This window comes from Haliotis rufescens, unplaced genomic scaffold (genome assembly GCF_023055435.1).
Source record: "Haliotis rufescens isolate VD_foot unplaced genomic scaffold, xgHalRufe1.0.p SCAF_13, whole genome shotgun sequence".
In the NCBI taxonomy this organism is placed as follows: domain Eukaryota; kingdom Metazoa; phylum Mollusca; class Gastropoda; order Lepetellida; family Haliotidae; genus Haliotis; species Haliotis rufescens.
The window spans coordinates 13799573-13810852 of NW_025963813.1; the positions used below are offsets into that span (position 1 = coordinate 13799573).

General features: G+C 39.9%; 1 protein-coding gene across 1 annotated transcript; it reads left to right on the forward strand.

Moving 5' to 3' along the window:
• Positions 1 to 1510: 1510 nt before the first annotated feature.
• LOC124111173 (uncharacterized transporter slc-17.2-like) lies at positions 1511 to 9424 on the forward strand. The gene is made up of 5 exons (XM_048394764.1): positions 1511 to 1693; positions 5319 to 5548; positions 7520 to 7753; positions 8798 to 8885; positions 9324 to 9424. Exons 1-5 carry the CDS (start codon positions 1621 to 1623, stop codon positions 9422 to 9424), a joined length of 726 nt encoding a protein of 241 aa, XP_048250721.1. The 5' UTR covers positions 1511 to 1620.
• Positions 9425 to 11280: the final 1856 nt, after the last annotated feature.

The following is an 11280-nucleotide window of genomic DNA, read 5'->3' on the forward strand; positions in this document are numbered from 1 at the left end:
GGCTATGTAATTAACCTCGTTGTATTCCAGACACATTTGTCCTATGAATAATTAACGTATCATGTACATAGTGAACAGTTTACTAGAGCTAGCAGCTGTGGGAGCCACCACGCCTTTGGATAGGCCAGTCACAGCGCCACAGGTATGAATGTGCCAAATGCACTTATATTTGATATCATTGTGCTAGACTTTAAGGCGGATTTAATACTGATAAACATATTTTACACGAATGAAGCAAGAAAGGCAAGAAAACGCTATCAACATGTTTGTATAATTTGAACATTTATACTTCATATTTTACGACATTTTTAGTGTTAGCCTTGGTTCTTCTCCTTCCACATAGAAATGGTTTAAATTATATGCATTACCCTCCTAGCGTGTGTGTATATGTTAGGTTGACAAAAGGCGGTAATTATAAAGGTACATGTCCCCGATATCAATGTTTCTCTGCATTTTAGAATCTATACGCGTTTGGAGTTTAAACTTAATTCTAAATCAGGTGACAGCTGCTTGACACATTCTCGACTATGCTTGTCGTAAGAGGCTAAGGGGATCAGGTGGTCAGGCTCGCTGACTTGGTTAATGCATGTCATCGTATCCCAATTGTAAATCGATGCTCATGACATTAATCACTGAATTGTCCGGCCTCGTTTTTCACAGGCCGCCGTCATATAACTGGAATGTTGCTTTCTGTGGCGTTAAACAACAAACACACAAACATAGCAATGAAATACATGAAAAATAAATAAATAATGAAATGTTCATTTATATTATATTTCTTGAACTTTTCCCGTTGACAAACCAAGGATCGTAATCATGTCTAATACGACGATGACCCCGACACGGGTACAATGTGTGAAGCCCATTTCGTGTGTCCCCCGCCGTGATATTGCTGGAATATTGCATATTTGACACACCATGTTATTCTGTTTTTGAAACGAGGCGCACGGGTGGCCCAGTCGTCTAAGGCGCTGCAATTCGCTGTGCAGAGTTGCGTCCCTTGGGCACGCCAGGAACCTATGAATGTGGGTTCGCCTCGATTAAATTTCTAGGTTTGTAAGCACCATACCCGTGCTCATGGGTTTCACCGAAGTGATAAACGTTTGAGACCTGCATCTCTTCGGGCTTTCCCACATTGAGTTGACACGCCGCGATATAACTGGAATACTGTTAAAAGCGGCGTTAAATCCAACTCACTCACTAATTCATTGTTTTTGAACCAACTAACTCACATGGCATTCTTGTAATCCACAGTTTGTGTATATACCCAAGTATTAGTGTTCTAATAACAGGACAAGGGCTTGCCATTGTTTATGTGCACAGATGCGTAGCTGAGTTGCAATGTGTGACATGGCTGTTGTTTATGTAAGTATGCGGCAATGATGATCATCCAACCAACCACTGATCATCAAGAGCACATCCTGATGCAAGCTGCATATATCTATGTAATGTATGTATATATTCATTCCATGAATCCAGCTGTCTCGCAGTCAACAAGGCTTGAGTAATTACTGCATGTCATAGTTGGATTAAAACACGCAGTACAAGGATTGTATGTACAAAATTCAGAATTGAAATTAACACATTTATTTACACAATTTCAGTACTTCATCTCTGACAATGTCTGACGAGATGACCGATGGTCAGATAATGTTTGAAGAGCCGGAAGCTGAGGTCAAGATTGGAGAGAAGGGTAAGTTAACACAGTAATCATGAGAATGCTTACAAACCTGACGATGCCGTGATGAATGATGCAGTGATGCCGAGTTTTTATCATGTTTGTAAACGTCTTATACCTGCATCACTTCGGGTTTTCCTCCCACATCAACCTGATGTCTTAAAGCCAAGTCAGTCCACCATATTCTCTGAAATTAGTTTTCAGTATTCAGCAGACAATATTTGATTCTCAGAGTGGCACCAGCGTTAAGTAATTGGCTTTTTTTGTTGACATAATAAACTGCTGACAAAATATATTAACCAGATTGGCTATAGTGTAATTTCACATGGTTTCGAAAACGAACTTAAACGAACAGTTCCGAAGTACATAGGAAAGGACATGCTCTTCTATTGCTGTGGATACAAAAAAAACACCATGTCGTTTCTGTGCAATTGTATCTTCATCCAATAAGAGTACAATTGAAGGAATGTATTTATTTTTGCGAAATGGAAATTTCAAACTATATGCAAATGATTTCCATAGCGAAATCACAAAACTTTTGCCTAATATTGGCAAGAAATCTGGGAGAAAGGTAACTCGGGTCACCACATGCAAAAACTATGCCTGTGTGGAAAACCTCAATTCAAATTTCACAGACGCAAAAAATGCGATGAAGTGCTGTCGTCTTTGTTTTCTGTGGTTATAATGCACGTCGTAGTATTTCATATGAGTATCTCCCCTCTACAGTCACTTTAGTGATAATATACCTGAAAGCGAAACACATTACACTTTGGATCAGACACGACTTTAGAAGTGCACTTTTTATGGAGAGAAAATACATTCTCCATTGAAACAATGCTAGGCCGTACTATCACGTACGTGTCAAAAGACAAGTGTTAGACATATTGATTACATAATTTTATAAATAGTTTATGGTTGGTTGGTTGGTTTGTTGTTTAACGCCGCACTCAGCAATATTCCAGCTATATGACGGCGGTTTTGAGTTTATGCAACAACGACATCTCCTGTCATTTATATGCTATCTCCAATTTCAACATCGAATAACTCGATCAAACCACAGTTACTTTCACTGTTCCATGCTTGTTTCCAACAGTCCACGCAGGTCTCCACCGTGTGCATATTTTCATTACCATGTTCTCTAATGCTACCTTATCCCAGTCCACAGGTACGGCGGAACTACCTTGTGTCCAACACTGCATTTATATACGGAAGCCTTTTAGGGCCATTTGTTTTTTTAATTTTTTCGATACTATCTTGAAATTTCAAGATACTAAGTTGAAATTTCAAGATACTATCTTGAAATTTCAAGATAGAGAAGTTGAAATTTCAAGATTCTAAGTTGAAATTTCAAAATACTAAGTTGAAATTTCAAGATACTATCTTGAAATTTCAAGATACTAAGTTGATATTTCAAGATTATTCACTTCAAACGTATTTTTACATCTTAGGATGTTAAAAAGTTATTATCTTGAAATTTCAACTTGGTATCTTGAAATTTCAACTTAGTATCTTGAAATTTCAACTTAATATCTTGAAATTTCAACTTAGTATCTTGAAATTTCAACTTAGTATCTTGAAATTTCAACTTAATATCTTGAAATTTCAAGATAGTATCTTGAAATTTCACCTTCTCTATCTTGAAATTTCAACTTAATATCTTGAAATTTCAAGATACTATCCTGAAATTTCATCTTAGTATCTTGAAATTTCAAGATAGTATCGAAAAAAATATAAAAAAACAAATGGCCCTAAAAGGCTTCCATATTTATACCATGGTCCGTTCGCATATAAAATGCCTTTTGCATAACAGTAGTACCAATATTACTTTATAAGTCGAAGGAAGCAATTAACATTATACTTAATCAAACAAAACTACCCACAGTGTCTGGGCTAATTGACCCATGATGCATTTCGGCTAGCACTTCTTTGTTAGTCACCATATTGAAGACGTTTTCAGGCATGACGTATTTTGTTTACCTACCCATCTCCCTTAGAACAATCATCTGCATGTCATCTTTAATTACATTTTCTCACCATAGTTTGCCTACATAATTGCCTTCAATGTCACACCATTGGGGACTGATTGCTGATTTGAGCCTCAAAATATTATCCCACAGGAGAAACTGTTTTGACCCCTCAAATTTCCTTAAGTACCTGGCGTGCTAAGGGTAACCCTGGAACACATCCGGAGTGTTACCACTTCGTCCCGGGGTCATTGGCAATCCATCTTCCCGAGGCAAGAGAGTTAACTGACTTTAAAAGTCCAGTTTCCACCCTTGCCGAACTAGGCTGGAATTCCTGGGCTCGATCGTAGCGCCACCAGTGGCTATTACGAGTTGTGTCCTTTCTATGCCTCTTCTATTGACCAATCAGATTCAACCTCTAGTATCACTTGCATTTGCTTCAAACAAAACGGTGGCGCCCGGTCAAGACGATCTGATCCATAATCAAGATCTATATTGTGATAAAACGAGTCTTACATCGCGAAGTGCATCAAATCACCTGAGAACCTTGATTAAAAACTTGAAAAGATTTAGAAAATATCTGTTGACAGCGAGTTAGCGGTGCACATGCTTTGCAAATCCTGCAGTCGATCGAAATCTGCATGACACTTCACGAACCGGATTTCGATTTCGGTGCGCGATTTTGATTGGACTATGCATAGACTCGTTAGTCCAGCCAAAATGTAACTCCATAATACCAGCCTAGTTCGGCAAGGGCGGAAACTGGACTTTTATAGTCAGTTAACTCACTTGCCTCGGGAAGATGTTGGCAATCAGTCCCCCAAATTGCCGTATCTTGTATAGACTTCAATAATAAAAAAAATCCATATATTCTTTGTTATGTCATTACTTGCATAAAATAACTGGCAAATATGATGCCCTTTGAAATATCTTTGACTTTAACTCTTTATTTTGTTCTGTGATAAGATCGTCTTCTATTTTTTTTACTGTTCAGCTCGCATACAATAGTGGCTGTTCTGTTTATTGCTTGGCTCCAATACATACTAAATCCAAATATTACTGCATCACCAGTTCATTGTCTGTGCACCTGTGTCGGTTTTATTTAAATGAATTTGAGATTTGGGGAAACCTGCGGTTAAAGCGCTCGTTCGTCATGGTGGTGACAGTGACCAACATGTGTTGGCGAGGCGAGGGAGTCTGCGGATGCTTCAGTATGTTTGTTAGTATCTTTGCGTTGGAGTAATGTGAGGTATGTTTTTAGCACAAGTTTTACCAGCCAAAGTTACTGGGAAATTGTTATTTCTGCGCTGGATTTACACTGGATTTTCTGGTCATGATCAATAGTTTGGTTGTCTGGCTCCTTTGTAGGCCGCCGTCTTTTGTTGGCAGTACTGCTGGGAAGCGTTGGGCAAAAAACCAAAGTTTAACACTAATGTATTTATGCAAATTGCGTGGGTGGGACAGTACAAGCTTGCCCATTTTGCCACTGCTGTTTTACCTTTTGTGCAATGTTTCGTAGGATGGTCGGGGCTGGTTGTTGCCTGGCGTTGTCTTATTGTATAATACATGTATGACTATGCTCGGGTCACAAGAAAACAAAATAAGAAGATCGTACGATTAGGTGATGGCTGGAGGTGTTGCATTTAAAGTCCCATATATATTTTTCATATCTGCAGTTAGTCCATTCTCAACGCGGTGGATTCTGGCCTACGTGTCCTTCTTTGGTTTTGTGTTTGTGTACGCCACCCGCGTCAACATCAGCGTGGCCATCATCTGCATGGTGCGGTCGTCGACGTCCAACGTCACATCAGTTGACAACAGCACTGGATTAAACATGACGTCGAGGTCGTTTAATGTAGTAGATGAAGCATGTGGCATACTGGAACAGGCTGTCTCAACTGTACAGGTAGGCAGGTTGAATAATATACCCCATGTTGTCAGAGACCCGTGAAGATTCTGGGATAGAATAGGTCTTCAGCAACCCATGCTTGCCGCAAAAGGCGACTATGCTTGTCGTAAAAGGCGACTAACGGGATCGAGTGGTCAGGCTCGCTGACTTGGTTGATGCATGTCATCGATCCCAATTGCGTGGATCGATGCTCATGATATTAATCACTGGATTGTCTGGTTCAGGCTTAATTATTTACAGACCGCCGTCATATAGTTGGAATATTGCTGAGTGCGGCGTTAAACAACAAACCAACTAAAACCATGTTGTCAGAAATACCTTTGTTCCCGTTGGGCTTCCGATTAAGAATAAATAAAGGTCCAAGCAACATACGCAGAGGCGACTTGATAGGTCGGGTGGTCACTTGGTAATCGTATCCCCTGGTGCATAGATCAATGCTTATGATATCAATCACTGGACTTACTTACATACTAGAATATTGCTGTGTGAGGTATTGAACGAGCAAACAAAGCAAACTATTATCATTGACATAATTAAATGATGTTGAGGTCTTTTAAACTAAAATCATTATTATCATTAACACCACTTCTAGCATAGTTGGGGAATTATTTTGATCATGGTTGTCAGGCTCTTTGTTGTCAAGATTAATTTGTTCAGAATTTTCTTTCCCAAACTAAAATATAGTTTCAAAATATTGATTGTATTAGACTGATCGCTTGACAGAACCGCCTCCGTGGTCTTGTGGTAGAGCGTCCGTCCGGAGACGCTTTCCCATAAACGTTAAAGATGGCCGCGTCATACCAAAAGGCGTTGAAAGATGGTACTTGTTGTTACCCTTCCCGGCGCTCGGCATTAAGGGGCTGAAACAAGGACTTGTCGGCTCGGAGTCAGTATACTGTGTCTAAATGGGGTATTCTTGTCAAACTGCACGCGCGCGTGCATGCACGTCGCTATATTACTGCAATATATGAGTAATCTTTAAAGCGACATTAAACCCCATTTCACCTCACCTCTTAACAGAAGGGTCGGTCGATTTAACTAAGAAAGAGAACCATTATTTTCATGTCAAAGGTTTATTTCTCTTGACATCCCCACCTTTCGAAGGAATGTTTGAAGAAAAAAACACATTTTTCATAAAAAAAATTTAATACCATATTTTTTTATAAAAATCAAGATATTGACACAAACGCATTATTTATAATGTGTGTGTGCTGTTGTTCGTATTGTTCTTGAAAATATTCTATTTACAATCTTGTATCAAATATTGTCCAATGTTTCTATGGTACTAAATGGTCAAAGAAACTGAACAGAGGATAACTGAAATAGTCTGTGATCAAAGGATAGTAGCGTCACATTTAGTTTCAAGAATATTGTCAATTTATTCCCTGATACAGTGTGTCGTGATACCATTCCCTTATACAGTGTGTCGTGATACTATTCCCTCATACAGTGTGTCGTGATACTATTCCCTCATACTGTGTCGTGATACTATTCCCTCATACAGTGTGTCGAGATACTATTCCCTCATACAGTGTGTCGTGATACCATTCCCTTATACAGTGTGTCGTGATACTATTCCCTCATACAGTGTGTCGTGATACTATTCCCTCATACAGTGTGTCGTGATCCCATTCCCTCATACAGTGTGTCGTGATACTATTCCCTCATACAGTGTGTCGTGATACCATTCCCTTATACAGTGTGTCGTGATACTATTCCCTCATACAGTGTGTCGTGATACTATTCCCTCATACAGTGTGTCGTGATACTATTCCCTCATACAGTATGTCGTGATACTATTCCCTCATACAGTGTGTCGAGATACTTGGTCTTTTTCTCTTCTCACATCCTTCACTGGTTCTTTACATAAAAACTATCATAATGTATGTCAAAACACGTCTTTAAATGACCGTGTTGAACATATGTACACATATATTTATACTAATAATCCCAGTGATTGTGTTCCAGAGAGGAGAGTTCGACTGGGACAAGCCCACCAGGTCTCGTGTTCTCGCCATGTACTTTTATGGCTACATTTTCACTCAAATACCCGGAGGATGGTTAGCAGGACGATACGGGGCTCGCCGGGTGTGGGGACTTGGGATGTTTGTGAACGGACTTGGGACCATTCTCACCCCTGTCAGAGCACATCTGAATGTGTATGTTTTGTATGCAGTGAGATTCATCATAGGATTTGCAGCGGTGAGTTTTCACCTTAACACCAATTGCTGATTGCCTCCCATTTTGTTTCATGGAGTTCAACCGATACACCGAGCATATGTTAACTAGAAGCAGATAATCCACATCATTGCAGAAAGTTGCCTTGCCGTTGTTCAATGGATGGTAATTCGAACCATTTTATTTAATCTGAAATTGAATACTAAATGTGAAAATGGTTGCTGCATTGAAGAGAGAGGTAGCGAAAATAGGCATTGTTGCGAAAATATAGAACCCACGAGAATTACGTGTCGATACATCGTTTATAATTGATACGTTTCTCTTCCAATGTCTGCCGTGTCATTTTTGGAAGTAAACGCTTGGCCTAAAAGCATCTGTTTTGATTCGTCATTATCTATGGATTTGAATCCTTTAACCCTTGGGGTCTCCGGGTACGAATAGGTCTCCTGCACCCTATGGTTGTCATAACATTTGACTAAATTGGTAATTGGTCAGGCTCGGTGATTTGGTTGATCGCGTGCTCATAATATCAATCACTTGTTTGTCTGAGCCAGAATCGATTATATACAGACCGCCGCCATGGAGATTGCTGAGTGCATGGTTTAACATTAATAAAGCAAGCAAGTAAAGTTAAGACAAAGTGTCTTGTTGTAAAATCCCCAGCGCTATTCACATGTTGCCTGTCTTCAAAAAACGACCCAAAGCCACATACAATGTTTATCTTTCACTGACGCCATTTTTAGTGCCAAGGGCAGATAATCTCAAACAAACTTTTCATGGCAAACCACAATAAAAGTAGATTCAACAAGCCTGTCCCAATGCAAGATTGACATTGAAAATTGCTACACCATAATACTTCGTCGCAGCGAAAGCATAATTTGCAGGAAATTAAGTCAAAGATGAAAATGAAAATATACCCCTTTTGGAACTGAACTGCATCGAAAAATAATGGTTTCACTAAAGATGGATTAACAAATATAACTTGTCATCAAGATAATGGAAAGAAACTCAATTCACACTATTTTTATCAGTGTGGAAAAGTAGTTGAATGACCTTTACATTTCCTAGGGAGTGTCATATCCTGCTTCACATTCACTATGGGGGAGATGGGCACCACCGCTCGAGAGAAGCAAACTCATGTCGGTTTCCTATGCAGGTAAATATGACCACCAAAAGAGTTCAATAACTTTTATTGTAAATACAATTTAATTCTTGCGACAGTAAGAATCACGGCGTATCTAGTTACAAATGATGTTGCATTATGAATGACTATGCATGCAACTGAACCTTCAATATAAATATGGGGGACCAGGTGTTCTAAGGTGTAACTTGCGTCCCTTAGACGTTAGAACGCTTATTATGGGTTCGAATCTCAGACATGTCATGGTTATTATCATTGTGTTCGCCACGCATCCCCGTGATCATGGGTTTCAGCAAGGCGGTAAACACCTGGGACATTTCACACAGAGTAGGCTGCCAAACTTAACGATATAACTGAAATACTGTTCAAATCTATCTCAGTATCTCAACACACTGAAATAGTGTAATACCATATAAATATCGCAAACCTGTTTGTAATTTACCCACTCTCCAGGAGCCCATGTTGGCAGTATCATCTCGTTCGCGCTGTCTGGGTATCTCTGTGCTAATGGTTTTGACAACGGCTGGGGATCCATATTCTACCTATTTGGTTAGTATAAAATATTATTTGAATTCTAAAAATCCAATAATATGAAAAATAAAGCAGACAAAATGTTTATGGATTACAACGTCGAATCATTCTGAAATTGCGACGTTTCGGTATAGACACTTATATGTGTCAAGCAATGTATAACAAATGAGTTGTTATCCATAGATTTTTTTGTCTACTTTGTCATCCGACCCGTGAAGTATCGGGGTAGAATTATAGGTCTTCAGCAACCCATGCTTGCCGTAAAAGGCGACTTACGGGATCGGGTGGTCAGGCTCGCTGACTTGTTTGATGCATGTCATCGAATCCAAAATTACGTAGATCGATGCTCAGTATGTCAATCACTGGATTGTCTGGTCCAGTCTCGATTATTTACAGATCGCAGTTATATAGCTGGAATATCGCTGAGTGCGGTGTTAAACAACAAACAAACAAACAAAACTTTGTCATCCTATGAAATATTTGTCAAACAATATATGAAAGATGCAATGCAGATAAGATGCTGTTTACAATAAACTCCCTGATGTGCCTTGGTTCGATTCCCCAAGGTGGTGTTTCACCTGCGTGATATAGCAGGATCAAACCACACTCACTCACTCATTGCCTACATCAATTGGAACATCAGCAAGTTTATTAATGTCTTCAGCATATTTGATTCTAGTATATTTTCTAAAATATTTATATTACGCATGTAAAGTCTAAATAAATCAAAATGATTTCTAATGTTAAACACTCGGTGGGAGGTGAGGTGAAATTGGGTTTAACGTCGCGTCCAAGATTATTGCACTTATATAGCGACGTGCATGCACGTGTATGTGTGTGTGTGGCTGCTTGTACTAGTCCGGACTGATGCCGATTTATAGTGCTAGCTCACTGAGATACCATGCCGCAGTTTAACATGAATACCCCACTCAGACACAGTATACTAACTCCGAGCCGACCAGTCCTTGTTTTAGCCCCTTAATGCCGAGCGCCAGACAGGGTAACAACAAGTACAATCTTTTAACGTCTTTTTGTATGACGCGGCCCGGGATCGAACCCTGGATCTTCCGCTCTCCGGGCGGACGCTCTACCACTAGACCACGGAGGCGGTCACTCGGTGGGAACCTGTGTAACCTACATGTAGTGTTCAACTCTCTATTGCTTGTCATAAAAGGCGACTCAGTTGAATCGGGTGGTCTGGCTTGGTGACTTGATTGAATTCATGTCACTGTATCCCAATTGCGTGGATCGATTATCATGATGTCAATCACTGGATTGTCTGGTTCAGATTCATAACAGACCGTCATAAAGCTGGTATGTTGGTGAGTGTGGCGTTGAACAACTTTCACTCGCACGATCGTGGTAGTCAGCAGCAATAGATGACGTTGACGTTGTCAGCATTACCATCGTCATCTCAGCAACAAAAGAAGCAGCAGTATCTGTTCATCGTGGTTGTTTATACACTGACTTGCCGCAGTTGTCTTCCCGGGTCTTGGTATTGGAAGCCTGGGTATAAAGGGGGCAGGATGCTTGACGAACCATGTCGACATTGACCTTATTTACGTCTCTGCTCCGTCAAGTCAAAGAATATTGATTTAACGAAAGCATCTGGCCAAAGAACAAAATTAAACATGTGTCAATGGCATTTGGATGCATGATGCTACTCACGACATTATTTTCATGAGTATTAAATGTCCAATTAAAGTAGGGCGGTCGGGTAGCCTAGTTGTTAAAGCGTTCGCAGGTCACGCCGAAAAACCATACTCACTCACTCACTCCAATTAAAGTACAGGAGATTGAGGGGCATGGATAGCCCAAAATTCGTTATGTAGAGTTGCGTCCCTTAGGCGTGTTAATTTTAGTAACACGTTTCACTGCA

What these genes read in the sequence shown, in the direction of transcription:
- LOC124111173 (XM_048394764.1), top strand. Translation starts at nt 1,621, where the DNA reads ATGTCTGACGAGATGACCGATGGTCAGATAATGTTTGAAGAGCCGGAA. An exon ending in GGTCAAGATTGGAGAGAAGG is followed by an intron (nt 1,694 to 5,318) that starts GTAAGTTAACAC and finishes TCATATCTGCAG; the next exon opens with TTAGTCCATTCTCAACGCGG. An exon ending in AGGCTGTCTCAACTGTACAG is followed by an intron (nt 5,549 to 7,519) that starts GTAGGCAGGTTG and finishes ATTGTGTTCCAG; the next exon opens with AGAGGAGAGTTCGACTGGGA.